The sequence below is a fragment of the Catharus ustulatus genome, chromosome Z (assembly GCF_009819885.2).
Source record: "Catharus ustulatus isolate bCatUst1 chromosome Z, bCatUst1.pri.v2, whole genome shotgun sequence".
Classification (NCBI taxonomy): Eukaryota; Metazoa; Chordata; class Aves; order Passeriformes; family Turdidae; genus Catharus; species Catharus ustulatus.
Genome location: NC_046262.2, coordinates 22,024,117 through 22,040,522, shown reverse-complemented (window position 1 = coordinate 22,040,522; position 16,406 = coordinate 22,024,117). Strand labels below are relative to the sequence as shown.

General features: G+C 38.4%; 1 protein-coding gene across 11 annotated transcripts in view; it reads right to left on the bottom strand.

Annotated features, from left to right (window-relative positions):
* Positions 1 to 16,406, bottom strand: part of MAST4 (microtubule associated serine/threonine kinase family member 4) — a 290,337-nt gene that overhangs the window by 13,618 nt on the left and 260,313 nt on the right. For all 11 annotated transcript variants that reach the window (XM_033085236.2, XM_033085235.2, XM_033085237.2 and 8 more), the window contains 10 exons: positions 13,347 to 13,555; positions 12,487 to 12,625; positions 10,394 to 10,526; positions 9,507 to 9,672; positions 6,731 to 6,832; positions 2,963 to 3,085; positions 2,608 to 2,720; positions 1,525 to 1,652; positions 1,190 to 1,422; positions 218 to 418 (listed from right to left, as the gene is read on the bottom strand). In XM_033085236.2, the coding sequence (XP_032941127.1) occupies positions 218 to 418; positions 1,190 to 1,422; positions 1,525 to 1,652; positions 2,608 to 2,720; positions 2,963 to 3,085; positions 6,731 to 6,832; positions 9,507 to 9,672; positions 10,394 to 10,526; positions 12,487 to 12,625; positions 13,347 to 13,555 (1,547 nt within the window). The remainder of the gene's footprint in view (positions 1 to 217; positions 419 to 1,189; positions 1,423 to 1,524; positions 1,653 to 2,607; positions 2,721 to 2,962; positions 3,086 to 6,730; positions 6,833 to 9,506; positions 9,673 to 10,393; positions 10,527 to 12,486; positions 12,626 to 13,346; positions 13,556 to 16,406) is intronic.

Here is a 16,406-nt window from a genome sequence, read left to right as displayed (position 1 = left end):
CTGCAAATGTGAGCACTGTAACTTCCTGACAAGACTGCACCGACTAGTTAGGCAAGTGAACAAGAAGAGAAGCAAAAAAAGAGTGACACAGAATCAATTCTGGACTATATAGAATCTTGAATTTGCATCGTAACATTAATCCTTAACATTTCAACTCATAGCATGATCATTCATAGCATAAATCATTAACATTTCAACTGGAAGTATTTATCTCTACCTCCTGGGATCATGAGGGACAAAGCACTTGCAGAAAGGGACTTGGTGACTTTTCCAGAGATCTTCTTTTTTTCTGTGCTTTCCAATCGCTGTCGAGCCATGTGAGATGCAACTTCACCAGCTGGCTTTGAAGAGTTATCTGTACTGTCCACACTCTCACTTCTTCCATTTATTTGATCTAAGTGTTCTGAGAAACTGCCAACTGTACAAAGAAGTAGGGATAAAGACATTGAGGGAAAACTGAATATCTTTTTGCCAATGGACCACAGAAAAAATAAATTACTCTGAAGTGTAACTGGTTAAGTGTAAGAGGATCACACAGTCTAAATTATTACTGCAACTGCCGTGTTAATGCCAACACCACTACATGGGACCTGGGGGATCGCAAGTGAGACTTGGGATACAGCACAATCAACATAAAGGTTTTACACACAGGCAGGAGATGGATGACCCTGAGGAAATTTTTTTTCTCCAGAACAGAAAGGAGGGAGGGGGAAGAAAATATAGACTAAATGGGAAATCCAGAGCTTGGGAATAGAAGAGTGTATCTTGAAAAATCTCAGTGAGGTAGTAAGAGAAATAAGCTGAAGACTGCTAGATGTGTAGATGAGAAACTGGAGTCTACTGAAATGCAACAAGTATCTGAGCAGGCAGACGATGTTCCAAATTAATTAAGAAGAGAATGGTTTGCAACACCCTCCTAGCTTTGTAACAACCAAAGTGACTTCCACAAGTCAAACAAAATCCTTTCAATTCTGGAAGATCAAAGAGAAGTCTTACTTAAAAATACACGTGTAGTACAAAGTACAAAGATCTGATCTGATCCCAAACCAGATTCCTGCTGGGACAGCGGTTGTAAAAGTCATTCTGAAATGCCCTGACTGACTTCTAAACCTATGAATGTTACTGCCACAAGAAGGTGGTCTGCAACTATTTGTAGTATCATCAAGGTAAGACACCCACTGCGAACTACCTGATAGTGTGGAGCTGCTGATTGTACTTGCTGGAGTGGTTACTTCAGGTTCATCTTGCACTATGTCCTCGCTCACAAATGGAGACTTTTCCTGTTCCTCCCGGGGTCTCCGTGAGCTGGTGGAATCATCTTGCTCTCCTTCAGCTGATACGGACAATTTTGGAAGCAAACCAGAACTGCGTTGCTGCCGGCTACTGTCAGTCTCAGATGAGATGGACGTAGATATTTGCTGTCTGCATGAAAAATAAGCAAATTCTCATGCAGTTAATGAAATGAGGAGGTTTGCTTTCTGGCAAGCAGGATGTAGATGACTTGTTGTACATCCTTCTACTTACATTTCAGAATATTCTGAACTCCAGCTTAAAGATTCCACAGAAGGCAAAGCTACGCTTTTTGTTTTGTCTCCTGCATCTTCCTTTTCTTCACCTTGAATATGAATGACTCGATCTATACTACTAAAAACCTATTAAAAAAAACAAATACAAAAAAATTGAATAATCACAGACACATATGATATTAAAAAAAAAAGATATGCAGGATCTACAGTTCTATGATTTTAAATGCTTATATAGTATTTCAGAGTGCAAACTTCTTGAACTTTTTCAAATTTCCAACAGTTAGTTTTTTTAAAATGCTTTCTTGGCTCCTTGTGTATGGGTAACCAAATAGAGCCTCTTCCTATTATGAATTTATCAGTTTTCTTCTCATTTCATAAATACGGTGAACCAAGACAATAAAGCCAAAATCCTGAGTATTCTCTTCCATCATTTCCTGTCAACTCACCCTCCGCTGTATTGCCTGAGCATGCCCACTCTGCTCCTGCAGATCTCTGATCAGCAATAATTAGTCCTAATCTCAGTTACTAGAGTATGCTACCTTTTGTACAGCTTTACCTTCAATTCAGAGCATTCAGATCACTCCCTCAAATCAGCATTTCTTCATGACTGGAACACATGCTAACCATTACCTTGCTTTTCCCTTTGGTCAAATGTCATTAAAAGACTACCTACTACATGGCAGTACCGTAATATTTGATACGCTGTCATCTATAAGATACCCAGGACACAACTGCATCAACATGAAAATCATGTATAAAGAAACCAATGCAAAGAACATGTATTAGCATTTAACAGAATGCTTTCTTGACACTTTCTGTTATGCTATGACTAGTCTTTTACAGAAAATACCATCATGTTTATATAGTTTTCCATTAGTATCTTAAAGATTCAAGAAGTGACTTTTCTACCCAATTTTCCTACGTTTTGATTTAATGGCACTAACTGTATTCTTGCTCAATTTCAGTTAACTTCATAGTTTCTTGAGAAAACAAGGCCCTATATATCTCTTCTATAGTTAACACTTCCAAAATTTGCGTAAGTGGAACAATACATACTAAGATTACAGAAATGTTTACTTACTTTTGAAAATCTGTGTGAACATGAGGAAAATTGTCTTATCTCCAAATTAAAATCTTCATCATTGGTATCATCTTCTTCCTCAGTTTCCATATGATGGTATTTCTCAGAACGAGCTATAGACAAGAGTAATAAAATATATGAATTTATCAGGAAGAATGAATACCAAGTTTTAATATTAAATAAAAATCTAGTTTTATTTTTAAGATTATTTCTGCTGAAGTGTCAATTATCTGGTGAAACTGCAAGCTTCCAGTGATTTTGATAAAGGAGATTTTAAAAGCAGTAAGCAAGAGTCAAAGACAGTGATAACTTAAACAAAGCAATCATCATTTTTTTAGTACCATAAAACACCTACTGTCAAAATAACTTGTGTCATCTTCAGACTCCAACTGTGGAATAAATTCTGCTTTCTGCCTCAGCAGACTATTCCAGTCAAGGCTTCTGAAGAACTGATGCTGCTTTACTTCATATGCACCACCTGGAGGAGCCAGAGCAAAACACTGTGGAAACTGTACCAAATCCTCTGACATGAAATGAACTAAACCCCCAGACAGCAATGCAAATAATCATGAAAAGCCACAGTCACCACTGTACACATGAACATCCACTACCCATTCCCATCAGAATGGGAAAACCTAAACCTGTCAGAAATAATCCCTGCCCGTTCTGTTGTTGCCATTTCTTTTAACAGTTTATTGCTTTACCTTTTAAGACTTTTATTTTTTTGATGTCCTAATGTGTTAGCTACACATTAGTCAGAATCATCAAAAATAATTCTACAAATACAAATATGTGCACTAGGTAAGTACAAGTTATAAAGTAATGCAGAACGATTCTGAATAGTTGCTCAATATAAACAGTATTGCTGACTTAAGAGATTCTCTCAATGTTTTATGACAGTAATATACAATTCTATAGGAAATACCCTATCATTTCTCTTATTTATTACTGCCTGCTCATTTAATATGTTTAATGATTACACTAGTTTGAAGTTAAAAAGCAACTCTAAGAACACAGTGAAATACTGAAAATTGTCCTGGGAAGGTGGAAGGTGATGTCATTAATAAACATGCATCTAATTCTAAAACTTGAACAAGTAACCTTCAGCAACAAGACCTGCTGCCAGCTTGTTTTGGGTTTATGTTGCATGGTTTTGGCAGTGGGGAGGCTACAAGGGTGGTTTCTGTGAGAAGCTGCCTTCGTCTATATCCAACACAGCCACTGCCAGGTGGCTCCAAGATGGACCCACTAGCCCATTAGCATTATCTGGGATAATGGATTAAAGAAGGGGAAAGACTGCTGCACAACAGCAGCCAGGAAGACAGGAGTGAGACCAAGTGAGAAGAACAACTCTGCAGACACCAAAGTCAGTGCAGAAGGAGCTCCAGGCACTGGAGCTGAGATTCCCCTGCAGCCCATGGTGCAGCCCATGAAGGACCCCACGGTGGAGCAGGGTGGATCCCTGAAGTAGATTGTGACCCCGTACAAAAGCCTGTGCTGGAGCAGTGCCCTGGTAGGACCTGTAGCACAGAGGAGCCCTGGCTGGAGCAGGGGTGCTGGCAGAACTTGTGACCCCATGGGGGACCCATGCCAGAGCACTGCTCCTGAAGACTGCACGCTGTGGGAGGGACCCACACTGGACCAGGGGAGGTCCAGTGTGGGGAGGAAGGACTGGCACTGGCAGCATGGATGCACTGACCACAACCCCCATTTCCCATCCTCCCACGGTGGCTTGGAGGGAGGAAGTAAAGCAGTAGTGTTAATCGGTGATAAACTAAATTAACTTCCCTGAGTTTTAGTATGCTTTGCCCATGATGGCAACTTCCTGCCCTTATCTCAACCCACGAGCCTTTGGCATATTTTCTCCTCCCATCCAGCTGAGGAGGGAGGAGACTTGGTGGGTACCTAGTGGCCAGTCAGGGTCAACTCAGCACATTGATACACATGTATACCTCTCTATGTCAAGGCTACTGAGAGAAAAAAATGAAATCTACAGGACTGGTTTCTAAGTCAGTGTTAAGATTCCTGGATTGGGCTCTTCATTTTTCATACTGCCCAAGGGAAAAATTCAAGTAAATCCAATCTTCCCAAAGCAGACCAAAATCACATCTCATCACAAGTCACTAGCAGTGAATATTTCTCTGAGCACAGTAATTGGATATTACATCAGAATTGTACAATTCTTGATTGGTATCAGACACTTCAAGCCCAAAGAAGTCTTTTTACTGCTGTTTTTCTTCTTCAAAGTAAGTTTAGTATCCATCTGTCTTCTTTAAACTTGGCTTTGCCACTCAGGTTTCCTGAGCAAATGAACAATTGTGATTTTCATGAAGTGTTATGCAGCTTGCTAATACATGTTAAACAGACACAACTGCCATTTGAAATGCATGGTGAAGCCTGGCATAAACCATGCTGTTTTTCATTGCCCATGTGGGACTGGTCACACTGCAGCCTCCATTTCTGTGACCTGATTCTAACACTTAAACATCCTTCAACTTTGTTTCATTTTCTGAATCCCTGCTTCTAAGAAATAGCAGCCTTTTTTCCTTCTTCAGATTGCCAACTCTCAGAGAGACCAGAGGCTCCTAACTGAGCACCACAGGTGCTTCATATTGTGGCACTGACCATTCAGTATTTAAGCCAGCCTCACCTCACTCAATTCTCTTTCTCCACAACCATACAGCAATAGACAGAGAACTTGTAATCCACTTCTGATCCAGCCTCTCACAGGGCAATAGGCTTGAATTAACACTGTGTTTACCAGGAAAATCACTGTGGCAATGAAACAATGCCTGGAAAGAGTGTACTAAAGGGAGTAAAACTAGTTATGGATTTTTGTTTTGCCTTTGGCATTGGTGCGTCTGCAGCAGATGAAGCAGGCAGAAAGTGGAGAAGCTATGGGACATAACACCTTCCTCACTCCTAACTTGTTCAACATGAGGCAAGGGACAGCAATAAACATTGCTGGATGCCACTTAGTCCAGACTATCGGTTACAGTGAAGTCTAAGGGCTATTCACACAGATCTGACATCCAGGCTGCGAGGGACATGCAGTTCATTCATATCAGTCACATCATCGCTTGAAGGAAGCTGAAGGAAGGAAGACATGTCATTTTTGACCATGTCAATAGTACTCAGGATCTGGGTTATAATCTTGTTTCCCCTGAGCAGCTGTGATAAGTCCAGTTATGAACTGATTCCTTAAGCCTCTTTTTAATTAAGCCTAAAAACATGTAGCAGAATTGGACTCAGTTTTGTGAGTAATTTGCCAAGTACTCTCATGCTGACTCAACCTGCAGCTTGGTTTCCTTAGCATCCCAAATATATTCCTATTCATGGCATACAATGTTCACTGTAAATAAGACTATACATTTATATTTGGGTTCTTTTATGCAGGAGTTTTTTTTTTGCTGTGTTTACCTACTGCTTTGCCTGAAGGGATGGCAGTCAGTGACTAGGGTTCCCATACATTAACACTTAAAAATCACACACAATATTCATTATTGCCTCTCACAGAAACATCCAAATAAATCCTGGTCAATCAACCAACAAACTCTTATTACATGGAAGTCTTAATACTTCCTTAACATTCAGTTTTATTTTAGTTCTTTTTCATACAAGGTAATAGTGCTTGATAAATGAGAATGACAAGACTTCTCACCACACAACCCCAGACAGTTATCACTGAATAAGCAGTTTTTGAGTACTCATTACCCACCCTAACATCTGGAGGAATTAATCTGCCAGGCCAAGATACTTCTGAAAAAGGAAGCAGTGTACTGATTTATCTCCTGGATTTCTGTATTTGGTAATTTAATACGTATTTATGAAGAAACTCGATTCACTGACTAACAGGATCTTTGAGAAATTTCTGTATATTTATCAAATTAGGAGAAGAGCAAATGCAAATGAGCACATGTAAGTCCTACAAAAACCAGGATGGACACCATCATGTTAAGTTCGTATTACTGGTGTGAATCTATAAATTATCATGGTATGTTGTCATACTGCCTGTCATGAGAGATGTTTCCCAAGCAAAACAAAGTGGTGAACAAAAGCTCCCAATGCTGAATACAGAAGCTATTTCTAGTACATTAACAATTTAAAATTAGTGCCTCCCAACCTGTTCCCAGTCTTTCCAAAGGATTCTGCCTAAGCAGCAGAGTAATTAGATCCTGGGCATCCGGAGGTGGTGCTTCATCCTTTTCAGGCCAGTTGATTTCATCTAAAACAAAAGAAAGTTGTTTGATATTGCTGAAGTCTGATCCCAGCACAAATTGCATGAATGGTCTCAAAAGTGACCTAACAGCAGAGTAAAATAAACTTTTTCAACTTACTCTGTTGCATACCAATTATTTCTAAATTTGTACTTTCTATATAGACTGCATAAACATACTGTGTTCCCATTTCCTTTGGAAGTATCATTTAGCACAGAACTGTGTTTAGCAGCAGAATACATGAATGCTTGGCTCATGGAAAACTTCCAAAATATTAGCACAACTTGTATACTCTCTCTTCCCCCACTAAATCATGGTTTAAACTGTAGTTACGTTCCATGGAAACTGTTGTTAAGATGGAAACTGCTGACCTGACCCAGCAGTTGCTCTCACATCTGTGTTCCCTCGCTAATGCTAGTAGACTCCCTGAAGTCATTACTCCCATGACTAAGGGTCAAGGTGTCAAGACTGTGCTCTTGGCGACATACTTGACAAGAAAGCTTCTTTTCAAGAGTCTCATACTTCCACATCACCTCTCCCTCACTGACTCTTATACTACCATGGCTTTTGCACTTCATGGCAAGCTGGACCTAAACCATGCAATCAAGACAGGATACACTGTGTATGAACGTGAACGTTCTAACAGCCTACCAAAAGCAGGTTTTGCCTCAGTTTTAGTGGAAGCTGCCTCCACAAATGTTTAGACAAAACTCTGCAGAAGTTTCTTGGGAGGATTTTGGCATCAGAGACAGCACACTTGGAGCTCCAGAAAGCTGTTAAAAGATTTTGTTGTCATTTTATGATCTAGATTTCTTCTATACAATAATCATAACTGGATAAATAATCATCAGAAGCTACGCGCAGCTTTAACCTTCATATTTCAGAGTTTAAGAAAAGGCACTGATATAAAGAGACACGAAATGTAGCCTGTTTCTGGATCAATATTTTGAATTCTTTTCTCTTTAGGTATCTAAGCTTACACTGAGGCCTCCCACAGCTGTCCTTGCACAACCTGAGGGCAGGAAAGGCAACCTACAATGAAAAAGGGGGTATCAAGATTTTAAAGTAGACCTTTAAACAGAATGTAGACTTTGCTCATGGAAACTGGAAGAAAAATCTAGGCTACAGTTTGGATCTTTAAGATGGCTCTTACAGTCAAATAGAAGGGGATAGTTTATTTTAGGATGGAAACACATCCAACTAGAGTTCTTCTAGAGATACTAAGAATTATTTCAGTAAGTAAGGATATTTCAAATAAAAGAGAAGCAACTGACAAGTCAACATCTAAACAAGAAACAGATCCAACTAACAGTCTTGGAGGGTGAGTGGGAATAGATTATGTTTACAAATATACTTCTACAAATAACTTCTGTAAGAAAAATTGACAATTTCAAACAGATGAAGATATTTACAAAATTATCAGCTAGAATGTAACACACAAGAATACATTTTTTAAAAGGTAAAATTAATGCCACATACAAAAAAAAAGCCTAGAATACAAATTTTGTCTTTTATTTTAAGACTATTCCCCTCCCTTCTCCCAGTCAGGGAGTGTAATGATAAAAACATAGGTATGTGTGTCTGGAAAAGCAATAAAAACATGAGTTATTTCCACCATTGTCTAACTACACTGCCAGTGCAGTTTAAATCTGATTTCAAAAATAAAGCATGAATATGCATTGCAGCCATGGGGCACCCAGAAAACAGACAGCATTTGCTGCTCGCGTTAATTAAACAGTTGATTCTTCTTGCCACTCAGGCCCCATCATATCACATGAGAAAACAACACGGTTATAAATCCATGAACACATAGAATGTCACATGCATTTTAACAGTTTATAAACAAGTCTGGCTTTCAGCTTCAGAGATAGAGGAAAAAAAGATGGGGACAGAATGTCTCCTGAAGTACAAAAAGGGATTTGTTGCATTCTCACAGAATGAGGAACCTGAGATACATTCTTACCTTCTTTTTAAGCAGACCATAAAACAGACTGGGAAATACTCAGTAACAGAGGTGCCATTCTGTTAACCTTGTGTCATAAATAGTGACCTTCTGCATCTATGCATTTGGGAAATTTATGGAAACAGCAGGTAGGATAGTAAACAATTCTGTTTAATTATCATTCGGTTTTGTCACAAGACACATAACAATACTTAGGGTCAGTTTGCAGGTTAAGATCTAAAAGATTATTGAATTTTAAATGGAAGAAGAACAGCTGCTACAGAAATAACATAACACTCCAACAATCACCAATGAAATCATTAACAATCTGTGAACTGAATTAATTTCTTTCTTCTTCTCATTATTTATTATTTGGGAGACATTTGTTTTAGAGTTTTATTGCACCTTTGTTAATTTCTTTATTGTGCTATGGAGGCATTTTCCCATTTACACAAATTTATTTTAACTATTTCTTCTCTGGTATAATTTCTCTACCAAAGACAGAAATCACTAGTGCATAGTGGCACTACTTTTTTACTAGCATAGCTTCTCTCTTCCAAACAATGCAGCTTAACCCCTGGACTCTATATCAATCAACTTCTGTACTTAGCAACAATATACAGTAAGTTCATCTTTTAATCTGAATTAATTGTTACTGCTTTGATAGAAATGGTGTAGTGTATCAGTAAAATTGAAACATATTTACTATTAACAGATTTTTTTTTAGTGATGATCCTCACCACTTATTACTTGTCCAAAGAGCTCTTCTGGTGTATCTCCAAAGAATGGCACACATCCAACAAGAAATTCATAAAGAATAATTCCCATAGCCCACCAATCCACTGGTTTTCCATAACCCTGTCTCAGTATCACTTCAGGAGCTATGTATTCAGGTGTACCACAGACCTAGAAGAAAGAAAACAGGCACAATGGCAAAGTAAGTAGTAATTGAGATGTTACATTATTTGTAGTTCCTGATATGGAAATTAATATGAAAACATGGAAAAAATGGAATTCAGTTGGGTTTAGCCTGCTGAGTTTGCATAACAACTTATGTTTCCAGAACAACCTATCTACATTAAGAGGCATCATAATCAACATTAGTGTATCTGTCATGCAAAGGACAGTCTGGGCTTTGTGCACAGGACTCTATCATGGACATATCTCATCTAATATAAAACACATTGTTATCCTTATACGAAAGTTGTGATGGCTTTATCTTAAGTAACTTTTACAGTGAACAGATTGTGAGCAGCAGTAATGAGGCATGCTTAAAGTGAAATGGGCCATAGCACAGATTTTAGCACCCTTGGTTGTACAATGCATAATGAGCTCTGCAAGTACTCTGCTGAGACTTCTGAGTTCTTTGCAAAACAAGTTTCCCATTAGTCTCTCTCACAGATTGACTTGCATACAATTAGGTTGTTCATCTTACTACTAGATCTTAATATAAAAAAGGAAAAAGCCTACGGTAATCTTCAGGGCACCGATTAAAGTACCTGACACAGTCAATTGTAACACCAATGCAGAAATAACTATAGTTTTTTCAGTATTACAGTATGTTCTGCTGGCAAAATTTTACTTCACGTGAACACTCAGTGTAGAAATGAAAAAGGCCATTTCTTACTTGTTTGTCGAGGAATTCTCTGGCATCCTTCTCAATGTGACCCTCATACAGATTGGTAGTTAAACTCATTAGCCCCACTTTCGACAGGCCGAAGTCTGTAAGCTTTATGTGGCCCATGGATGTTACCAACAGACTGAAAATATAAAGTTTTTAAGTCACTGTGATACAATTCAACATTATGTGATTTGCATTGTTATTACTATTGTAATACTTAGAGGAAAATGTTTCATTAGCACTGTAAAATTATAAACACAGTTTAAAAAGAACTTCAACTGATACAGAAAAAACACATTAAAAATCTAATTGATATCAGCTAGTAAAAATCTATTGCTATCAGAAGTATACAAAATTTTTATGTGCAACTGAACAACATCTTATAGAACTGTAGAGGTCTTGAGAGCTGAGCTCTTGAAGCTTTGAAGAAACAGTTACCACATGAAAGACCTAAAATAGAATACATGTCATTTTTGAAGTGAGGTGAGTATTTTCCCTCTGTAACAAGCTGTCATGCATTTGGAGAAAAAACTCAGGGTATTAAGTTTGCAACTAATTCTATACTGTCTTATGGTATCATGCTATGAAGGTATTGTCAAACAACACCAATGACTTCAATTCTTCTTTTTTTTCACTGCGAAACAGGAAGAAGATTAATGGAGTTGTGAGGGCCATACTTAGTATTTCCGCTACTTGCTGTGATGTGCTTGTATAGGAGCAACACTGTACTTACTAATATTGAAATTGAAAACCTTAATCCTCTGAAAAAACAAAGTACAGTAATTTCACGATTATAAGCTGCACCATTTTCACTAAAATTTTGGTCCGAATCTGGAAGTGCGGCTTATAATCAGGTGTGGCTTATATATGGACAAAGAACAAAAAGCTGTTTTAGTTTGGAGGACAGGTGTCTGCTAAGAAAGGCGGGAACTTCTCTTTGAAATGGAGAATGTAAACCCCCTCCCTCCAAATTATTATAATTTTGCCATCAAGGGGCTTTCAGGCAAAGATATGGGGATTAGGAATAACAGTTCCTTACTAGGGAAATTAAAATAGAAATACAGTAATACAAAGAAACAAACTCCAAACCCTGACAAAGTCAGAGTACAACCTGACACCCCATCAGGCAGGGTGTTGGTAGCAGTCCCATTAAAGGGTGGCTGCATCCTCCTGCAGTGACAGATGTGATTCAGTTGAAGCAGTGCTCCTGTAGAAGGTGCAGTTTCCCTCCGGAGGTCCAGTGGTGATGTGGAGAAATCCCGTTTCCCTCTGGAGTCCAGTGGAGAAAGGGCTACCTTAGTGTCCCAAAACCTCTGGTTTTGTTTTGGTAAGAAATGTTGGGCTCTTCCCCCTGGCTGGAGCAACTTCCAATGGGATGCAGTAATTTTATCAGTCATACAGTGGGACTCAATGGCCATTAGCAGAAAATGACTCGCTGGAGGAAGGATGGGTTGTGAAAAGATAAAGAACAATGCCCTGCCTGGTTTCAGTGGATGGCCCATTAGCAGAATATCTGCCATTGAGATAAGGATCACTGCCCCCACCCTCAACAGATGGTGATAGAATAGATACCTTTTATCTGTATTGTAACGTGTGGCTTATAATCAGGTGCAGCTTATGTATGGACAAAGAATGAAAAGTTGCTGAAACCCAGACGTGTGGCTTATACTCAGTGTGGCTTATAATGATGAAATTACTGTAACCCCCAAAACCCATGCAACAGGAGATTTTTCTGCATCTGATCAATCTTGTCTTCAAAAATGCCAATCAAAGGTGATGATATTTTGTATCACTAGTTGAAGTGTACTTTCCTAATGACTCAAATGTATTTCCCTTCATTCTAAATGGAAGAATAAATATCTTTTTATTTTTAGGCACTCTAAAAACCTCTTCCATCTTAAACACAGAAAATTCTTAACAGCTCTTTTGGAAAAAAATGCATTTTCTGTAACCACAAGTAATGAAATTTTAAATATCATGAAGGAATTGTGAATCTATGTAATATTCACAATAAAAAAATAATTCAAAGCACGTCTAAACCATTTATATTTTATCTAACGATTTCAAATTCCTCTTTCAGTTATATTCTGTATACATACTTGTCAGGTTTCAAATCCCTGTGTACAATTCCATAATTATGAAGGTATTCCAAGGCCAGAACAGTCTCTGCAAAGTACATCCTTGCCATGTCTACAGGTAAGGGACCCATATTCTTCATCAAAGTAGCACAATCTCCACCTGTGGAAAAAGCAGAAATGCTCCAGATGACTCTATAAATTCTGAGATGTATCAGTATAAACCATATATGATGCCAAAAGGAGCACAAACTGCAGTCATAAATTTTTATTTTCTAGTCAGATGATTCAACCAAACTACTTTACTGGAAGTAGTGTGAAGCTGGGAGACAGCACTACAAGGATTCAGCTGAAAACCAGTAACGTACTGCTACCTAAGGAGAAAACAAACAAAAAAATAAATTGGGGGGATAGGGGGTGGTGGAAGCCCACAGAACCATACCTGGGGTACTTCTTCGGTACTACTTCTGTTCACTGTTCTCCTTCAGCATTAGCACCTTTTCAAAATGTCTCCTCTGTCCTCTTTCTTTGTAAAAATAACTACTACAAATCCCCCAACACTTGCTAATGAAAATTTCAGCTCCATAAAAAAGCAAACATTTCCACATAACTTTGAATACTAGCACATCTTCAATTACAATCTATAAGGAAGTTACTCTAAGAGCAGTTATTTCCCGTTATAGCTAGAACACAAGTGTTTTACAAGCTGTTTACTGGGAGATAATGACTGATAAAAAAAGATAAAAAACCATCTTGCTGTTGGATTTGGTTCCTAATTCTGAATTGCCAGACTAGGGAGGACACACAGGGGGCGCTTCTAATTCAAGTACCATATGGGTTATTTTTCTTTTAAGGAAATTCTCTTCTTCAGAAGAGCTTTTTACCTTCTACATATTCCATGACCATGCATAAATGACGTCTTGTTTCAAAGGAGCAATACATGCTGACAACAAATGGATTTTCTGCAAATGTCAGGATATCACGCTCAACAAAGGCCTGTTGGATCTGGTTTCTGAGGATAAGATTTTGCTTATTTATTTTCTTCATGGCAAATCTTTGTCTGGTTTCTTTGTGTCTCACAAAATAAACCGCACTGCGAAGTTCAAGTGGGAGAGAAAAAGAAAAAAGTCTGGTTAACTACTAAAAATGCATTTGAAAATACATTTTTCACTCAATCTTTTAGAAACTATATATATTATTGAAAAAACCCCTTGCTTTCAATTCAATGTAGTCTTTTACATTAAAGAATGGTAACAAATGTCATTTTGTTTAAATACCAGGACAAACCTCAGTCAACACAAATTAGTACTCAAGCTAAAACAAACAACTCTCCTGCCCTTCCCTCTCCTTCCCAACCAAACAACAGCAAATGTAACACTAGATATAATGGCAAATGCTTTTAGCCCAGGCAGATTTCAGTCATTCCCATCAGTAAAGGATTACATACAAAATCCAGCCATGGCACAGTGTTATAAATCACTGTGACAAATGCTTATTCAGTAGGTGTGCTGAAAGGAAATTATGACTCAGACTCAGTCCAGGGGATTTTAAAACATATCACAGGTCTCTTATGATGGTTGCTTAAAAGTTGTTCGAAGGGGTGGCTCCTCATTACCAGGTGCAAAATCTCCCGTTCTTGTTCAGTCCCTGACATCAGCACCGACCCATATCAGAGGAAGGTCACCAGTAGGTAACCCAAAACGAAGATCACTCTGTTGACTACATAGTTATGTGGGGCTATGGTATATCTTGACTTGCAGAATTTCCACTGGAGTGCTGGGTACAAGGTTTCCTGTATACTTGGTTAGGTAATGCAGTGAGGAAGCAAAGAAAACAAAACCTCACTCAGGCAACCCTTCTGTCTTTCAGGTCTACAGAGAAGTGCTGTGAAATACTAAGAAGGACTTTACTGCTGCACTTCTCAAAATCCCTCGAGGCAAATCCTGAACATTTTTGTCTTGCCTGAAATCTGCTTTATAGCACTTAATGCTTATACCATCTCTAGTATATAATTATCACAGTGGAATTTTCTTTCTTATGGAAAGAAAGCACTTAAAGGAAAAAACAGAAGCGGGGAAGAGGAAGGAAATGGGATTAAATTGTGAAGCTTTTAAAATTCAATTAATTATCCTCATGAGGTCCAACTACAAGCATACAATTATTTAAACACAGTAATACTGGTCTTACTGTATCTAAAAAGATCTTCACACAGCTACTGAAGTTATAGGTACTGAAAAAAATCAGGACTTTTACTTGTGAACAAAAACTTTCTAGACAGCATAGTTTCTCTAACTGATTCCAAAAGCTTTCATTAATTCCTCAGTCTTGTCTGAGCACAGGGCAGGTAGAAGGCATTACACAATTATGAAAGCAGGTAAAAACTACCTTGGGCAAAATCCATGACAAACCCCACCCTTTGTGCCTCCTACTAAGTCTCACTCCCTTCTGCCCCTCCCAGGCTGGAATACAGACTGAGTTATTCAGCTCAGTACTCCTCCCTGCTGACTTCATGCCTTCTGCCCTACAACTTTTCCTACTGCTCCCCTCATATTCACTCCTCTCTCCAACTCTCATTTTTAAAAGTACCTCCTGTGCTTTTCTTTCCCTTGTATTTTGGTTTTCCTCTCTCATTTGTTGCTTTCTCCTGTCAGTTTCATAAACTCCTGTAACATATTTTCTTTTACGTGTTTCAGTCCCTCTCTGCATTCCTGGCATGCAGAAAATTGTCTGAAGTCTCCATCCTTCAAAAAAAACTAGTTACATGAATGAACTAAGGACTGAGTGAGGATTTGGCATACAAGTATTTCTCTACAGGTTTCGAACTGGACAGTATGCCAAATGGATTCTTAAAAGGCAAACAGAAACCACAGCATATTATTACAGCACCTTAATAAATCCTCCTTTCAGATCATACACACTGGCAAGATCATTACTAATATATTTTAAAATTATTAAAGAGTAAGTTTCAAGGACTATCTAGTCCTGTAAATACCTGGGACATGCTGCTATATTTTCCCAGCTGCCTAAACCGCACCTTTAGTCTTATAGTCACTAGAAGGTAACTTTCCAATAGGATTCTGCTGTTTCTCAAAAAAAACGCTGTTTAGCTCAAATGCACCAGACTCACAAGACAACTGCAACACAATAGTGTCTCTTGCTTTTACACATGCATACACTGTTTATGCTACACAAAGTGCTTCTAAATGATCTTCAACATACAAAAATGTCCAACATCCCTCACATCCTTTGGCCACAGTAACTCCATCAAACAATATTTATGCCTTATGAAGAAAACTATAACCCAACTAGCAGCATGTTGATCATCAAATGCTGCCCATGGTAGTCAGTATGTTATGAAGACAATTTCAAGTTTAAGGATTCTGTGACACAAAAACAGTGCAGGGAGAGCACCCAGACTGTCCTGTCAATCCACTGAATGACAGTGGCACGCCATGTCACCCTGCAAAGCCACAACCAGAGTGGTACTGTAGTGTCCTCCTATTGTTTCAAATGCAGAATTTGATTTCCTATCTTCCCTCAGCTTCCTGTTTTCATAACACAGCAACAAGAGCTTCCAATGCATTCCCTGATTTCACTGTGGAAGTTTCAACAGGTATGCAAAGTGCTCCGTCTTTTGCTGATGCTGCAACTCAACACAGCAAAAAAGCTTAGATTTCAAGAGAAATAAGAACACTCATAAAGAAAAAAAAAATCAATTTGGCAGTGTCCAAACATTACCTTTTTTCACTTTCAACATAAATCTCAGCCTGAAAATTGGTCTCTATAACTCTAGTTAGGTACAACTATTAAACACTGCAAAAGTGTTAAGATGACAAAAACAAGCTGAAATATTTAACTGGGTTCCTGAATTAGATACTGTACCTACTGCTTAAAAATTATTCCTGCTGACCAGGAACGTTGTTTCATTTTTACAAGCCATTTCC